The sequence below is a fragment of the Caretta caretta genome, chromosome 1, assembly GCF_965140235.1.
Source record: "Caretta caretta isolate rCarCar2 chromosome 1, rCarCar1.hap1, whole genome shotgun sequence".
In the NCBI taxonomy this organism is placed as follows: domain Eukaryota; kingdom Metazoa; phylum Chordata; order Testudines; family Cheloniidae; genus Caretta; species Caretta caretta.
In genome coordinates this window covers 298,359,956-298,377,164 of record NC_134206.1, presented here as the reverse complement: position 1 = coordinate 298,377,164, position 17,209 = coordinate 298,359,956, and the positions used below count along the sequence as shown (strand labels likewise).

General features: G+C 44.9%; 1 protein-coding gene across 8 annotated transcripts in view; it reads right to left on the bottom strand.

Moving 5' to 3' along the window:
* The window catches only part of ADAMTS20 (ADAM metallopeptidase with thrombospondin type 1 motif 20), a 207,484-nt gene extending 191,359 nt beyond the window's left edge, over window positions 1-16,125 (bottom strand). For 4 of the 8 annotated variants that reach the window (XM_075124401.1, XM_048836013.2, XM_075124400.1 and 1 more), the window contains exons 1-2: window positions 3,619-3,740; window positions 2,289-2,635 (exon numbers count right to left, since the gene is read on the bottom strand). In XM_075124401.1, the coding sequence (XP_074980502.1) occupies window positions 2,289-2,635; window positions 3,619-3,709 (438 nt within the window). In that variant the 5' untranslated portion in view covers window positions 3,710-3,740. Of the gene's footprint in view, window positions 1-2,288; window positions 2,636-3,618; window positions 3,741-3,984; window positions 4,069-15,996 lie in introns of those variants that run through there. The other 4 variants (XM_075124402.1, XM_075124404.1, XM_075124403.1 and 1 more) reach the window with 4 other exon arrangements.
* Window positions 16,126-17,209: the final 1,084 nt, after the last annotated feature.

Sequence of the window (17,209 nt, the reverse complement as noted above, 5' to 3'; positions counted from 1 at the left end):
TATAATTACAATAAAGGGTTATAAAATAACTAAGGGCTAAATTCTACTATCCTTACTCACAGTAGTACTTTCTCCATGATTAGTCCCATTTAAAACTATACATGACAAAGACTGGCTGTTGACTATACAACACAAATAAACTAAAAAACTGAGAAAAATATTTTTCACTAACTTCTTTCAGTTCCAATAAGCTTACATATTATTTATAAATACAATAGGTACAAATATTTCAGATAGTTGTGCCTTTCAGGTTAGTGATGTCCCTTCAAGTAGTGAAAAACTGCTTTACATGGGATTGGAGTTCCTAGATAATGAAAACTGTAAAAGGAGAAAGATCTATTTGCTGCAGCTTATTATACCAATCTAGTCTGAGCACCTTTCAATAAAACATTAAACATGATGAGCTTCTCATCCTCTCCCAAGAGGGAGAATTGTACGTGCAATATAGTGTTTTGTTTTGGTAGAGTTTTGGGTGGAGTTGGTTTTTCATTTTTTATGATGTACATCAGTATTTATTAGGGATGCTTCAAAAGGAAGATTGGATATGAACATGAAAACAGTCTCTGGTCTAGACCGTTTACTTTTTCAGCTCAAATAGTCAATGTTTTAGGGCTAGACCAAGTCTGCAGGCTCAGGTCTGAGTATACAATAGCACATAGTTACACCATCCCAAAAGGAGCACATGGAAGGAATTGAGCAAAGACACCCCTCTGAAGTATAGTTTCCTCTGGGGCTCCCCTTTTAACACTGTCGCAGAAGGGAGTATGCTATTTGTCAGCCTTTTGTAAATTGCTGCATAATCCCCCCACTCACATCCAGCTAGCTCTGCTCTATTTTCTGCATCTTCCTTGCTCAAGTGCTCGTAGGGAAGAGTATAGTATATGCAGCCCTTGTGCCCCCAATGCCCAGACCTAAAAGCCTTACTCCTACTTGCATGCATGGCAGCACGGGACTAGGCCTGTACACAATCTAGTCCTAAATTAACATAGCAGCAATTACACAATCATATTTTTAAAGGGAAATGTTTTATAACATTGTGCTTGGATGGCAGGTCTATTGAACATAACAGCCCTCACTCTATGGCCTAGTCTACACTTGGAAATTAGGTTGGTGTAACTACATCACTCAGAGGTGTAAAAAAATCCAGACCCCATAACACCTCAGTTAAACCGCCTCTCGAGGAGGTGGAATACCTATGCTGATGGGATAATCCCTCTCGTCGACACAGGTAGCGTCTTCACTGAAGAGCAGCACGCCGCTGTAGTGTTTTAAATGTAGATAAGCCCTATATCTTACTCCTTTACCACATCTGCAATATGTTCTAAGTGTTTTTTTTTGTTTTGGTTTGGTTTAACTAAAACAAAAATATACTCTGTGTCAATACGTACTACTTGATATTAAAAAGCTCTGAGATACAATTTTATCATTACAAGTTTAGAATGCTGGATCTATAAAATACCAAATATTAGACAGGATAACTTAAATAACTGCTTTATAATGTCATCCTCGTTTTAATATAAAGCAGTATTATCACAGTGAAAAAACAAGAAATTGACAAAAGTGGCAAAAGAAGAAGCCAGTGTACATCTTCAAAGAGTGTTGGGTAGTTTGTGATTTGTAAATAAAGAGGAAAAGGCCAGTTCTCATATTTTGTAGCCCAGGGTGGGAGTCAGAAGAGTAAATAAAACAAATCTACTTAGCTTTATGGCTCTCATGAGCTCAGTATATACATGGCCTAATTCTGTTCTCACTGAAGTCAACAGAAGGTTTTTTTATTTACTTCAATGCAGAAGATTTGGATGATTGTGGCACAGGGAACACTGGGAGCTTCTCTTCTTCATCTTCTTGTCCTACAGCATTTGTGGAAGCAGAGGAAGAAATAGCCAGGGAAAGGCTAGTGCCTGTACTATCCCAGGACACCACATCACTAGTCCTGACTTCTTACCCGTCTGTACATATATAATGTTTAATGCTGATTTACAGCATCACTTAATCAAAACACTGGTTTACTGTATTTCTGAGGCAGAGTTTTTTCTGTGTTAAAATGCCATACCAAACAATCCTATAATATGCCAGTAGCAGATCTTATGAAAATGGCATGCGTATAGCTCACCAAAAAAGAATCATCAATACAACACAGTGCCAACACCTACACTTACTCCTGGCATGACCAGCTACCTCGAATAATGCTTGAGAATTTCAGACTGAGCTCTGCTGCAAAGGAGCCTCTTTCAAACAGGGAAAGAAATGAATGAAGGAGAATAGGAAGCAATAACCAGCATGCTTACCAGGCCACCACAGAGGCTGAAGACAGCCGTATGTGTCTCCTGTGCATTGACATGCCCCCGGTAGAAGCAGTGGCGCAAGTCAGAGGAGGGCTGCTCCTGTGGGGACCCCACATGCATCACTTTATAATGAGTAGCAATGAATCCTGCATCAGTGCTCAAGTTCAGTTGGAAGAGCTGCCCATAAGCATTGAGCTGGTAATGTGTCCTGAAAGCAGCAGGCTCCCCTGGTGCCTCCAAGCTCCTTTTCCTCCTCCTGAAGTGATGTGTGTGAGGGAAAACGTCTCCAAATTCATTCACTCGGGTAGGTGTGACTATCTCGTAGGAAGAGAGTTCCTTCACTAAGGTCTCTGCAACAGGAAGAAAGAGAGCCATCCTTACCAAATAGTGTGGAAATAAGCCACACTTTTATCCAAAATTTGCCCACTAACATGCAGCTGCCTTACTTGAGGAGACATGGGTCAGGAAGGAGACTTTGGGTCTCCAAAGGAATCCCTCCTGTGTCTCCTCTCCAGGAGACATACATTATCAGTGCATACACACTCCAAACACTCGTACATACTGTAGGTACCAGCTCCCACTGCCGTACACAGGACCGGCCTCCTACACCCCCACACACTGTGTGCCCCCCCTCCCGACCCCCAGCATGCTTAGCAGGAGGCTGAAGACTGCCCTGTGTGCTTCCTTTCCATTGACATGCCCATGGTAAAAAGCAGAGGCGCAAGTCAGTGCCATTCACATACAGTATGTGTGTGTGTGTGGGGGGGGGGGGGGTAATGCACCACACTCAGCCTGCCTCCCACAACCCAACTCACAGACCCTATGCCACACAGTCCCTACTGACTCACCCCGCCAACCTAGGCTCCACAGCCTCCCCACAGATGCCCCCCACTGACACGAGGTACTACACGTTCACTCCCACTCCGTTTTGCGCCCCACACATTCAGGGCACACACAACCCCTCTCTCTTTTTCACCCCCCCCCCCATTCCAGTTACACACACCGCACAAACACACACGAATATGCGCTCCACACTCACACGCGTGGCCCCCCACACACGCACCGCGACCCGGGCACGTGCTGAACACCACACACACCCCTCCCTCCTTCCCTGCACTTACAAACGGGGGGTGAAACCCCGGCCCCCCTGACATCAGCGGCACCATTCCCAGCGCCCTCCAGGGAGCCGGGATTTCCCTCCGCGTGCGCCCCGCCACCACCACCCGGGCGCCGCGTTCCTCGAAAGCACCGCGCCGCGGTGTCACCTCCAGCTGCCCGGGGACGCCCCGCCGCTCGGGGCCGAGCCCAGCCTTCTTTGTTGCCGCCTGTTTACCTTGCGAGGGGTGAAACCGGACTTCCCAGGACTTGGTGATGAGAAGGGAGAGCGGGCACAGCAGACCCGCTAGCCACTTCGCAACCCGCATGGCTCGCTCCGGGGGCGCCCCGCCGCGGAGCTCCCCCGCCCCCGCCCCCCCCCGCGCCGCCGCTGCTCCAGCAGCAGCGCCCGCTTCAGCAGCCGCAGCCGCCACCCGGCTGGGCCGACCCCGCACGGCTCGGCTCTTTCATGTTCCTGGCGCCCACCCTTGTCCCCTGCGTTGTCTCTTCCTTTCCCGGCTTCCCCGCTACTCCTTCAGAACGCTGCCCGCTCCGCAGCCCCTTCCCGGCTCCCCCCCGCCTGCACTCTGGCATTCGCTCTCGCCTCGCTCTCTGCGCCGGGGTGGGCGAGGGCGGTTCTTCCCCTCCTCCCGCAGCCTGTGGGGAAGCGAGGAGCAGCATGCCAGCTTCACTCAGTCCATGGCCATCCCAGGACCCCCGATCAAAGAGACTGCCCGCCCCCTTGGGGCAGGGACCTGGCCAATGAGTGGAGCCGGCTCACTCCAGCCACTCCATCTCACACACACACACACACACTCTCTCTCTCTCTCTTGCTGTCTGACACAATCAGGCACCGCAAAGTGTAATGAATAATAATAATCACTCCCAACTACAGAAACCTACACATAAGAAGAAAAGGAGTACTTGTGGCACCTTAGAGACTAACAAATTTATTTGAGCATAAGCTTTTGTGAGCTACAGTATGTGGGGGGGGGGGGTATGCACCACACTCAGCCTGCCTCCCACAACCCCCTCCGATGAAGTGAGCTGTAGCTCACGAAAGCTTATGCTCAAATAAATTGGTTAGTCTCTAAGGTGCCACAAGTACTCCTTTTCTTTTTGTGAATACAGACTAACACGGCTGCTACTCTGAAACTACACATAAGAGTTCATCTCAAAGTGCTTTCATGCCCTCGCCAACCAAAAACACACAATCCTCAGCCAAAATTTTTTGTGACTCTAGAGGTAAGCCCGGAAATATGTGTCAATAAGAAATGTACTCAGAGCCCATTGTCCTAGTCTACAAAACACAAACACTTGAAAAGCCTGGAAGTTCAACTGTTTATGCTCAAAGAAAAAAAAAAAGAGCTCCATTAAGCTTGGAAATACACAGCAAAATGATCACCTAAAAACCTTAATTCTGCCAGCCTCCCACACTAACCTTCTACCCATTGCACATTAGGTGTAAAATGGAGCCATTTTGGTTAAGGATTTTGTTTTAAGGGGGTCCTGATAAGGATTTTAAGACGTTTGTAGCCTGTGGCTGTAAACATCATGGACTTGGTTTTCTGTTACACTAGGTCACCTTAAGTTTGCTGTGTGGGAGCAGTTGTCATAAAAACCCTTAACCAACTATTCAGGAAAGCACTGGGTCAATCACATAATGATTATGGTCCAGATTACTAGCTTTATGGAAACATTTTTAAGAGGTATTTGAAAGATAGTAATCTGGCAATAAGAAGAAGTGTAGTATTGCCAACCTCAAGAGATCCAAAATCTTGAGCTGGACCCCCTTGAGAGATCATAAACCAGACACCCCAAAACATGAACTTTTTAAAAAAGATTATACGGGGGAGGCGGTTGGTGTCTTGATTTTTATACCTCCCCTGCCCATCATGTGTGTGAAAGAGAGAATTAGTGTTGCCCACTATCCAAAATTTAGTGGGTAAGGTAATTCTGGCCTGCACTGCAAAAGCTCTCATCCCCACTTCTGCTCCCCAATTATGTTTGCTCCCAACCTCCAGATCAAAACTGCCTTGGCCCCCCCATCAGTTCTGCTCCCAGACAGCCCCCAACTCTCCAGCAGTTCATCCCCTCCCCCCTCACCCTTGCTCTTCCTGGGGTTCTTCACACCCTCCCTCTTCCAGGCTTGGAAGGGGAAAGCTGTAGCACAGTCCCCTCTTCCCTTCCAGGTTGGGGGGCAGCTCCAAGGGATTTTCACTCCCACACACCTGCTCCTTCCCAAGTTTGGTGTTGCAGGGGGAAGGAGTAGAAGAACCCTGTCAACTGCTCACAGAAGGGAGTAGAAAGAAGGAACAGGAGCTGTTCTGAGCTGCTAAGCTATTTCTGCTCCCTCCTGTGAGAACAACTTTAGGTAGCTGCGGGGAGAGGCAGTAGAGATCTCTTCCTACAGCAGCTCTGGTTGCTCTGCTCTAAGGGACAGACAAGTGGGGCAGGCAGCCAATCAAAGGGGTCTTCCTTCCCCCAAAGCAGGCCTCAAATTCATTAAAGAGTTAGAGCTTCTCCCTCATGGCCAGACTCAGCTCCAGCCCAGCCAAAATCCCTTCACTCAAAATAAAAATAAAAATTAAAAAATTAAAAAAAGGTAGCATTAGCAATACTGAGCAGAATGTCCACAGGCAGCCTGGAGCTGGTAACATCCACCACCACCACACACACTCGCTGCCAGAATGGTTCCTTTAGGTAGCTGGGTTTAAATTGGAGCAACTTCAGGACTGCTCTAACTTATGTTGTGGGCCAAACCAGCCACTGGTCAACCCCAGAATCAGGGAATCAGAAAAGTGAAATAAAATTACCTTTGTCCCTACTGCAGGTCTTGTGCTGAGCTCAGCTTGGCCAGACAGAAGCATGACTTTCTTTAAATCCACATTGTTTCCTTAGTTGTCAGTGGAGCTGAAGAAACCTAAAGTAATGGGCTTGATCTTGTATATGTCTATGATATGTAAGGGTGATCCTTTTCCACTTTGCAGCCTTTCACTATTTTTCACTGAAATCTTTGAGATGTTCATATCTCCAACTACAGTGTCTATATATCCATGGTTTCAGAGTAGCAGCCGTGTTAGTCTGTATTCGCAAAAAGAAAAGGAGTACTTGTGGCACCTTAGAGACTAACAAATCCATGCTATGTGGTGCAGTAAAATAACACTTTTAGAGTTGAAAACCTGTATACATTGAGCACCTTTTCCTGAATGATTATACTGAATGTGCTCAATTTTGGGAGTGCCTTTATGTAAAAGTCTCCCTTGGATAACTGGGTATGGTCTTAAAGAAAGTGGGTATGTTCACTGTAATTTGTAGAGAGGTATTTTTCACTTTAAATGCTGTAACAGTGATCTATCCACGAGCATTCAGTACAGTACAGTACAGTTGGATAAGTGCTCAGTATTTAGAGTAATTGATGCAATTAAGCAATAGTGGATGGTAGCTCCTGGTATTTATTTCTTCTGAAGACATTCTGATACAGGGGCAGAGTAAGATTGTTTAGGACAGTGACCCTAAATGTGCATTTCCTTACTTTCTAGTGGTTCTGTCTATTGTAACCTTAGCTTTCAGTATCCAGCTTTATACCCTCAACTCCAGTTTGACATTTTTTGCCTGGGATTTTTCTTAGATATTAAAAAATATTTAACCATTGCTTGGTGACAGGAGGCCCCTGGAGCTTGGGAGCTTAGTACTATACAAACATATAGTACACCATCCCTACCTATTTCTAAGCAGTACAGACACACAAAAATATCAAGGTCGATTACCATTATTATGGACTGTGTCCTTTGTGGAAAATAAGTTTTTAATGTGGCATTTGAAAAGAGGGTAAAATCTGGGAGCAAGGAGAGGAACACTGTTACAACAGTAAGGACAGCATGCAAGAAAGAATAGAGATGAGAGCTGGAGAAAAGGAGAGCGGGGGAGAAAGAGAGAAACTATTTATCAGTGACCCTTTTCTGTGTTCTCTTTATCAGTTCTCAGGATCATGGGAAATGACACTAAGCTAGTGCCCAATAAAGCAGTATGATTTAAAAATTGCCAGTGATGGAGAATCTACCACAACCCTTTATAAATTGTTCCAGTGATTAATTACCTTCCCAGTCAAAAATTTGCCACTTATTTTAGTCTGAATTTGTCTAGCTTCAACCTGCAGCCTTTGGAGCTTGTTTGACTTCAAGACAGAAGAGAATGCTACTGTAACCCACACCTCCATTTAGTGGCACTGAGACCACTTAGAGAGAGATTATGAGTCTGTTGTACAGATTTAGCTAGCAGACAGTTGGCTTTTAGCTCATGCAGTAGAGGCTCATGCATTGAGGTCCCAGGTTCAATACCATCTGCCGATGTTACACTATTATCAAATTTCCGTTCTCCATATAGGTACTTACAAACTATGATCAAGTCACCCCTTAACCTTCTCTTTAAAAAACTAAATAGATTGAACTCCTTGTGTCGCTCACCATAAGGCAGGGGTTCTCAAACTGGGGGTCAGGACCCCTCAGGAGGTCGCAAGCTGTCAGCTTCCACCCCAAATCCTGCTTTGCCTCTAGCATTTATTAAATATATATAAAAGCGTTTTTAATTTATAAGGAGAGTCACACTCACAAGCTTGCTATTTGAAAGGGGTCACCAGTACAAAAGTTTGAGAACCACTGCTATAAGGCATGTTTCCTAATCCCTTTGTCATTCTCTTGGCTCTTCTATGAATCATCTCAAATTTTTCAACATCCTTCTTGAATTATGGACCCCAGAAATAGATGCAGTATCCCAGCACTAGTTGTACCAGCACCAAATACAGAGGTAATATAACCTCTCTAGTCCTACTCAGTATTCCCTTATTTATACATCCAATGATCATATTAGCACTTGTAACCACAGAAGCATTGTGGCAATTCACTTGGAGATCTAATTGAACATTAGTGTCAACAGTGGCACTTCAGCATTACAGAGTCAAATGGTGGAGGATGAGACAGTGATTAGCATTGCTCAGAGCAATTGCACTTGCGCACAATGATGGTGTAGGTGCCTATGCGCACAATGATGGTGTAGGTGCCTATGCATTGTTGCAAGTGCTTTTGTGTGTGTAGATGCACGCTGTGTTGGGGTTGTAGTGGTGCCAGCACCACCAAAATGCTCCAGTGGAGACAAGGCTACAGAGATTAACAAAAAGATATTCCCATTTTGTCAATAAGGAACAAGATCAAATGTGATCAACAAAGTGTGCTTATGGAAGGAGAAAGAATCACACAGCTCAGTTTTGATTTTCTATACCAGGGTGGCCAAACTTACTGACCCTCTGAGCCGCATCTGACAAGCTTCAGAAGTTTGAGAGCTGGGGCATGCCTGCTGGAGCTTCGGGCTTCTGCCCTGTGGGAGGCACCTGCCAGAGTCTGGGGCTTCTGCTCCACTCATGCTGAAGCCCTGAGCCCCAGCAGGCGTGCCTGGCGGGGCTGAAGCCCCAGGACCTCCCTCCTGACTGGGCAGAAGCCCCTACCCCACCACTCTGGGGTCCTGAGCTCTGCCACAAGTTTGTTAGGTGGAGAATGGGGGGGTTGGAGAGGCTCCGTGAGCTGCACTTTAACTGTAAAGAGCTACATGTGCCCCGCAAGCCACATTTTGGCCACCCCTGTTCTGTACGTTGTTTACCCATATCTGAATTAAGGCTCTCTATGTTTCAGTTCATAAAGTACACTCATCACTTCTGGCTATGCTGTCTAATGGCTAGATTTGCACAAGCTTTATTCACACTGATGAGCTCTTGCAACAATGCATAAGCATTCACTCCACCTTGCACTTGCTCTAGGCAAGCCTAATGAATCTGACTCCAGGTTTTGAGTATGCTCCGCAAAGTGGGAGTGGGAGTTTTCACCATTGCTGCTGTTATTTGTCTGGCAATATTTTTCTATCCTTTTACACCACAGTGGCTATATCAACAACATGGAAAAGAGATAAACTTACTTTTTTTTTTCCTAAAAATGAAAGCTTAGCATTTACTGAATGTTGCAGAAAGCAGCAAGAACTGCAGAGCCCTTAAAATCATAGGCTCTGCCATTCTTCCATGCCTGCAGTTTCTCCCATCCCTGATGTTAACGGAACATTTGTTTGGGCGGATTTTTTTGGATGATTAGGCTATCTCCGTTTTAAAAAACTTTCCCTTATGTAAATTATCCCACCAGTAGCCTTAGTCAAGTCAAGCGAAAAGACGATACAGTGATGTCATACATTGGACAGTAAATTCTTAACCTCTGATAAAATCTTAGCAGATGCCCTCTGATAATGCTCTTAAGTGATGCTTCACTAGCTTATGATTTTCAAATATATGGGCCAAGCTCCAAAAGCCCAACCCATTTATGTTCCCAGGGTGGCTCCGCCCTCCTCAAGGACAATGCGGCCATTAAACAACGCTGGAAGGAGCACTTTGATAGCCTACTAAACTGTGAATCCATGGTCTCTGAAGACACCATCAAGTCTATTCCACAATGCTCAGCAATGCAACACCTTGCTATCCCTCATTTTCTGAGGAAGTCCAGTGTGCCATCATCCACACAAAAAATCACAAGGCACCAGGCCCCGATGGCATCCCAGCTGAGGTTTTTAAAGCTGGTGGAACAATGCTCCAGCACAAACTTTGCCAACTCCTTGACAAAATCTGGACATGTGAGGAAATCCCACCTGACTTTAAGGACGCCAACATTGTTACAATATTCAAGAATGGGGCCAAATCTTTGTGCAGGAACTACAGAGGTATTACCCTGCTCTCCATTGCAGGGAAGATCCTTACCCGGGTCCTACTAACCCGCCTTCTCCTCCTTGCTGAGGAAGTCCTCCCTGAATCACAGTATGGCTTCAGGCCATCCCGAGGCACAACTGACATGTCTTTGTGGCATGACAGATACAGGAGAAATGCAGAGAGCAACACCAGAATCTGTTCATGGCATTCATTGATCTAACCAAGGTGTTTGACTCTATCAATCATGATGCCCTGTGGAAGGTGCTGTGTAGGTTTGACTGTCCACAGAAATTCATTTCCACCATCAGACTATTCCACTATGGGATGACTGCCACCATTCTGTGCTATGGCTCAGAGACCGAACCATTCACCATTCGCACCGGTGTCAAGCAGTGCTGTGTCATTGCTCCAACACTTTTCTCCATTTACCTTGCTGTGATTCTGATTCTCATTTGCGACTGCCTTCCTGATGGAATCAGGATAGAGTATCGTGTGGATGGCCAACTCCTCAATCTCTGACATCTCCAAACAAATCACAAGATCACAAGAATTGGCATCACTGACCTTCAGTATGCAGATGACTGGGTCATTCTTGCACACATAGAGGCCGACCCTAAATCTTTCTGCAGATGCCTATCACAGCCTAAGTCTTTCTCTCAACATCAGGAAAACCAAGGTACTCTACCAGCCCTCACCTGCACAGACTACTCTTCTTACTCCACAAATCACCATCAGTGGAGAACTCCTGGAAAATGTGGACCATTTTCTGTACCTTGGCAGCCACCTCTCCCAAACAGCCAGCATTGACACAGAAATTGAATACAGGATCTGCTGTGCCAGCCCATATTTTGGAAGACTACTCAAACAAGTCTTCAGTAATAGGGATCTGCAAACAGGCACCAAGATCTTAGTTTGAAAGGCAGTTGTCATCCCCACCCTTCTCTATGGGTGTGAGACCTGGGTAACCTACAGACAACATCTCAAGTGACTGGAGTGGTTCCAGCAGTGCTGCCTCAAGAGGATTCTCAGGATCAGCTGGGAAGATGCTGCACCAACATCAGCGTTCTCCCTGCAGACAACATCAGCAGTATAGAGGCGTAGGCAGTGGTGAGCTGGAGCCGGTTCACACCTGTTTGCTGGAACCGGTTGTTAAATTTAGACGCCCTTTTAGAACTGGTTGTTCCGCGAGGGTTCGGGTTGTTACGCGAAGGACAACCGCTTCTAAGAGGGCTTCTAAATTTAACAGCTGACCAAAAGTGGCACCTTAGGCGCCGACTCCGTGGGTGCTCCGGGGCTGGAGCACCCACAGGGAAAATTTGGTGGGTGCAGAGCACCCACCGGCAGCTCCCCGCCCCGCACCCAGCCCCAGCTCACCTCCGCTCCGCCTCCTTCCCTGAACGTGCCGCCCCGCTCTCCTTCTCCGCCCCCCCGCTTCCCGCAAATCAGCTGTTCCTGCGGGAAGCCTGGGAGGGCTGAGAAGCAGGCGGTAGCTTCGCACTCAGGCCCAGGGAGGCGGAGCAGAGGGGAGCTGGAGCAGGGGGGCTCGAGGAGGGCCACCTGCGCCGCAGCAGGTAACACGGTGGGCGCGCAGGGGAACTGCTCCCAGCCCCAGCTCACCTCTGCCTCCCTGGGCCTAAGCGCAAAGTCGCCACCTGCTTCTCAGCCCTCCCCAGCTTCCCGCATGAACAGCTGATTCGCGGGAAGCGGGGATGGGGGGGGGTTTCAGGGGAGGAGGCAGAGCGGAGGTGAACTGGGGCTGGGCGCAGGGTGGGGAGCTGCTCTGCACCCACCAAATTTTCCCTGTGGGGGCTCCAGCCCCGGAGCTCCCACAGAGTTGGTGCCTAAGGCACCACTTTAGATGTGATCAGTGGGGGGAGCAGCCACTCCCCCTGCTCCCCCTCAGCTATGCTCCCCCGCCCCGAGGAGCCAGAGGGACCTGCCGGATGCTTCTCGGGAGCCGCCACAGGTAAGCATCGCCAGGACTCCCCACCTCGCCCTCCGGCAGGTCCCTCTGGCTCTTAGGGGCGGGGCGGGGTGGGCACCCACTACGGTGGCCCACGAGACCCTCCTGCCCGGTTCTGGGGGCAGTCAGGGGACAGGGGAGGCGGGTGGATGGGGCAGGGGTCCAGGGGGGGGGCGTCAAGGAATGCGGGGGGGTTGGATGGGGCAGGAATCCCGGGGGGCAGGGGCGGGCCACTACCCCCTCGTGGGGTGAGGAGGGAACCAGTTGTTAAGATTTTGGCAGCTCATCACTGGGCGCAAGTCATGAAATACCAACTCCGCTGGCCTGGCCACTGTGTATGTATGCCTGACACTCGTCTCCCGAAACAAGTACTCTTCTCTCAGTTAAGTCAGAGAAGAAGGGCTCACAGAGGGCAGTGGAAGCATTTCAAAGATGTACTGAAAGTACACCTTAAAAAGGGATGCATCAACCCAACAAACTGGGAGGACTTGGTGCGGAACAGAACACAGTGGCGCTACACCATACACCAAGCCACAGCTCACTTTGAGGAGAACAGACGTAGAAAAGAAACAGAGAGGTGACAAAGGAGGAAAGAAAGGGCCAACAGTCCAGCCAACAACTATGTCTCCTCAAAGATTACACCTGTCACTTCTGTGGGAAAATCTGCAGGGCACGAATTGGGCCCCACAGCCATTTAAAAACCCACCTATGAACCCTCTTGGCAGACATCATCCTCGCATCGAGGGATAGCCGAAGAAGAGATTTTCAAAAATGATTTCTTTCAAAAATGAAATAAAGGGACTAGGCCTCAGTGAAAATTACATCCATGCTAACTTTCACATTTCAAACATTTGCCATTTTTCCTGTAGCCCAGTTCAAAACAAGCATAGTCAGATTTTTGTTTTGTCTTGTTTTACAGTACAAAATGTATATTTTTCTAGCAATTCAGCTTCAGGAGAAACCGAGCCTGGAAAATTTCAGCTCAGAATGTGAATGTTGCAGAAATTATGAGCATGTTAAAATGGAGTTAAGGAAACTGTTCTATAATCTTAACTTTTTCAGTGTGGACTATATCTTAACAAAAAGATTCTTAAGGCCACCTTGCTCCCCAATCATGATGGCAAAGAACACTTCCCCTCCTATTTGTGATTACAAACTATTCCTAAGGTAGCTATTGCAATTACTTACATGAAAATTTAATGTTTGGGAAGTATTTAATATTTTTAGCTTCCTTTAACACAGTTTAACAATTAGAAACATGAAGAGAATACTACCATGTGACCAGCCAGCAACATGCAGACAACCTGTCAGTGGTCCAGTGAGCTCTGTAATAAAGGGCTCTACAAGGCAACATGTACGGTTGTGAGAAAAAGTGAGGAGCTAAAAATGCCACTGAGGTTGCAAACCAGGGTGACAGGTAATATAGAGGAATTATCAACAGTAATGGAAAACAATGTGAGTTTTGTAAGGAATACTAGGAATTCAGTTTTCAACATAGTGAGTTTGAGTTGTCAGTGGACATCTAGAAAAGTGTTGGCGGGACAGAACTGTGAAGGAAAACAGAAGGAGACTGGGGATGAGGAGATTTGGGAGTAGTCAGCCTAAAGGTGATAGATGAAGCCCATGAAGTAAAGTGGAAAAAGAGGAAGGAATCAGAAAGAGAACCCTGAGAGAAACCAAAGAGAGCAGAATAGAGGAGGAAAAGGAGTCAGCGTTACAGCTACTAAAGAAACAGAGATATAGGCAGTGAACCCGGAGAACACAGAGGGCATATCTACACTTCGAGCTAGGGGTGTGATTGACAGCTCAAAGAGACATACCCGTGCTAGCTCTGATATAGTTAGTGCTAAAAGCACTGTAGTGGCATGAGCAGTAGGAGGGGCTAGCCTCCCCAAGTACATACCTAGCGTCTCAGATGGCCCCCCTGCTGCAAGCAGCTAACCCCCATGCTGCTTGCACTGCCAGACCTACATTCACTTTTAGCTCCCTGGCTCAATCAGACCTAGTGCGGGTAAATCTCCTCAAACTGGGAATTACACTCCCAGTTCAAAGTGCAGCTGTACCATGAGTCATGAAATCTGAGAAAAGGAAGAGGAAGGAGTGAGGAGTAGTTGAAATAATATATTTTTAACAATTTTAGACTTGCAGGGCCAGATTCTCAGATGGTGTAAATTGGTGTCAATCCAATGAAGTCAATGGAGGTATGCTGATTTACCCCTGAGAATCTGGCCCTCAGTGACGTAATGCTTTCTGATTTCATGAAGTCTGCATTGATATTATTTCTTGTTAGTAAAAAGCCTCCTTTAAAAAAACAGTTCCTACAGTAGTGGAATGAGTCCATTAATTTACATTGTTTATTCTTTTCACTCATCTCTTCTAGTGGCAATGTTAGGAATGAAGTATGTATGCCAATCACTTTACAAACTTGTAAAGTACAAGGCTATTCTGTGCCTATTGAAACTTTCTACCTTCCTGGCAGTTTCACTAAAATTGCATGGATTTCCAGGACAACATGAATTGTAATGCTATGGTGAATATTTAAATATTTGCACATACTTTTAAAGCCGTACAGTAGATAAAGCTTATTAGTTAAAAGAATAGAATTTGTAAAAGTAAACATGGTAAGCAGTTAACAATAATACAATTTCTTTCTCAGCTACAGTACAACATTTAAAATGTAGTCATTCAACTGCATGCAGATTTTTTGTGTACTAGAGTCTTGTATATGGGAATCCGGAGTTAGGGGGGTTTGTCCCAGCACTGCCAAAGATGGGCTGCTAAATATCATATCCTCTCTGTGTTTTCCTTTCTGTAAAATTGAGGTAATACTCACACAACTTTGTAAAGTGCTTTTTGCTGAAAAGCACTATTTATGTGCAAAGTAGTAGCAATAGTATAAAAAGGCAGTTGCTTAGAAAGAGATAGAGTTGGAGTTTAAGCAAATTAATTTATTAACAAAAATAAGATTGATGTACACATTTAATTAGAAGAATCTGGATCTATGCAATACATATTGCAATAAAATGGATGAGTATTGCTTTCTCCTCCTCATCACCATTCCTTGACACTTTGCTGTTCTTTTGGAAAACAACTTAAATCCATAAATCCTATTTTTGTTTGTTAAGACTCCTTTTTTGTTTACATTTTATTTTTCTCTTCATGATATTAAACCCATTGCACAATTCTGTTCAGCCAAGGCTAACTTTCCTTATTTGTCAAATCTCTGGCTGCATGTCCCTATTGAAAAGTCCTATCAAATTTAATTGGGATAAAAAGAATAGAGTTCTTTAGAAACCTGCAGGGTTTTTTGAACCATCCTATTGAAATCAATAGTTGGGATATAATTTTTAATCTGATTTTGTAGGATAGATTTTGTAGAAAACCTCTAGGAAAGTCGTTGTTTTCTATGGTTTCATGCGTATTCATTTCTATAGGATTTTTTCATAACGATGATTTATCATGTATAAATTTAATCCCGTCATGTTTATTCTTCCTTTAAACACAACCTAACTAAAGCAGCTCACAAATTACCTTTACACAATTTCTGTCTCCCTTGATTGTTAAAGTGAGCCCATCATTGCAGCTGAAGTTAGTAATTGCTTGTCAGACCAGTAATTTCAAAATCTGAAATACTAACCAGTTAGTACGGGAATAGTGTTATATAAAAGAATTCTAATGTATGCTACATATTCAGAGCTACAGATCTAAATGACTTCAAATATATTTAAATAATTTGTTACTATACAAGCAAAAACAAACACTTGAATGGCATTAGTTCCATGAAGAAGCAAAGTGAAGAAGTAAATCCCAGTTACAAGGTATAATGTGCAGTACTATGCAGTCACTATGTAAGTAATAAGGCTAAATTTCACATGATCAAAAATTGGCAAAAGACTTCTATGCTCATTCTGCCAAACCTGAAACAGCAGTCCTGGGTATGAGCTTCACCCTTTTTTGGAGCTCCATCAGCACACTGCAGCTGTTGTATCAGCCACTGGGAATTTCAGCTACAAAAAAAGAGACTGAAATATAGGTCACCGCAAACTAAGAGGGAGGAGATAGGAAGCAAAAAGCTGTAGCATAAGGACTGTTAGTGACTTCATGCAAATCATTATGTAAAAATAAGACTTACTACATTGTAGAGTCAAAAGGCCTGCACATCACTATGCTGAAAAAAATATAGATTTTTTTTTAACTCGTATGAGTACACTGCAGCTGTTACTTTGGCCAGAGAGAAAATATTCCTCGCAGATAAAGAGACACAGGGCCAAATTCATCCCTAGCATAACTTCACTGAAGTCAGTGTAGTTATGCCCAAGATAAATTTGGCCCACATAGTTTTCTCCTAGCTACATAACTTGTTCATAGTATTACCCAGGGCAGTCCTATAGATTTACTTCATTAAAGCAATATAAATTTAACAGTAAAACACACAAATAATAATAATAGTGATTAAATCTAAGCATAAAATTCAGAAATTTCAAGCTGTCAAGCTATCTAGAACTCATCTGACTGTATATACATAAGAGCACCCAATTTTCTGAGAACTTTGGGATACTGACCCAGGCTAGGTATTATTTTAGAAAACTAATAATTTGGACTATCTGAGGTGACAGTGTAATTTTAAGAGAACTATTGAAGACACCTGGAGGAATCAAACTGTATACAGTATTATATGTGTATATATATGGGGAGGGGCAGCACAGCACACCCTGCAAAAAACTTCTACAGAAAAGCCTGTCAGTTGTCAGAATGAATATCACTGAGTCAGCCATTGTGCCAGAAGAGAGACCTGCAGTCTCCACTATGATTGCTTTAAGCATACAATTCTTAACCTTTCTATGTCTCTGTCAATTTTTCCCCACAGTTAGAAGATTCATCCCAGTACAAATATTAAGCTTAATACAGAGACAAAGCCTGGATTAGGGGATCAACAGAATCAACACAGTAAAGAAGCAGATATAGAAAACTACATTCATTCACAACACCAGAGCTCACGAGACATGAACTAAACTATGGCTGGAGTAACTTTGAATTTCTTTGCCTTGGTAAGTTTCTCTTTAATAGATCTTGTTATTTTTGATATGGTTTTTCATGTTGTTTTTCATCTTGTTATTTTGATAGGGATTT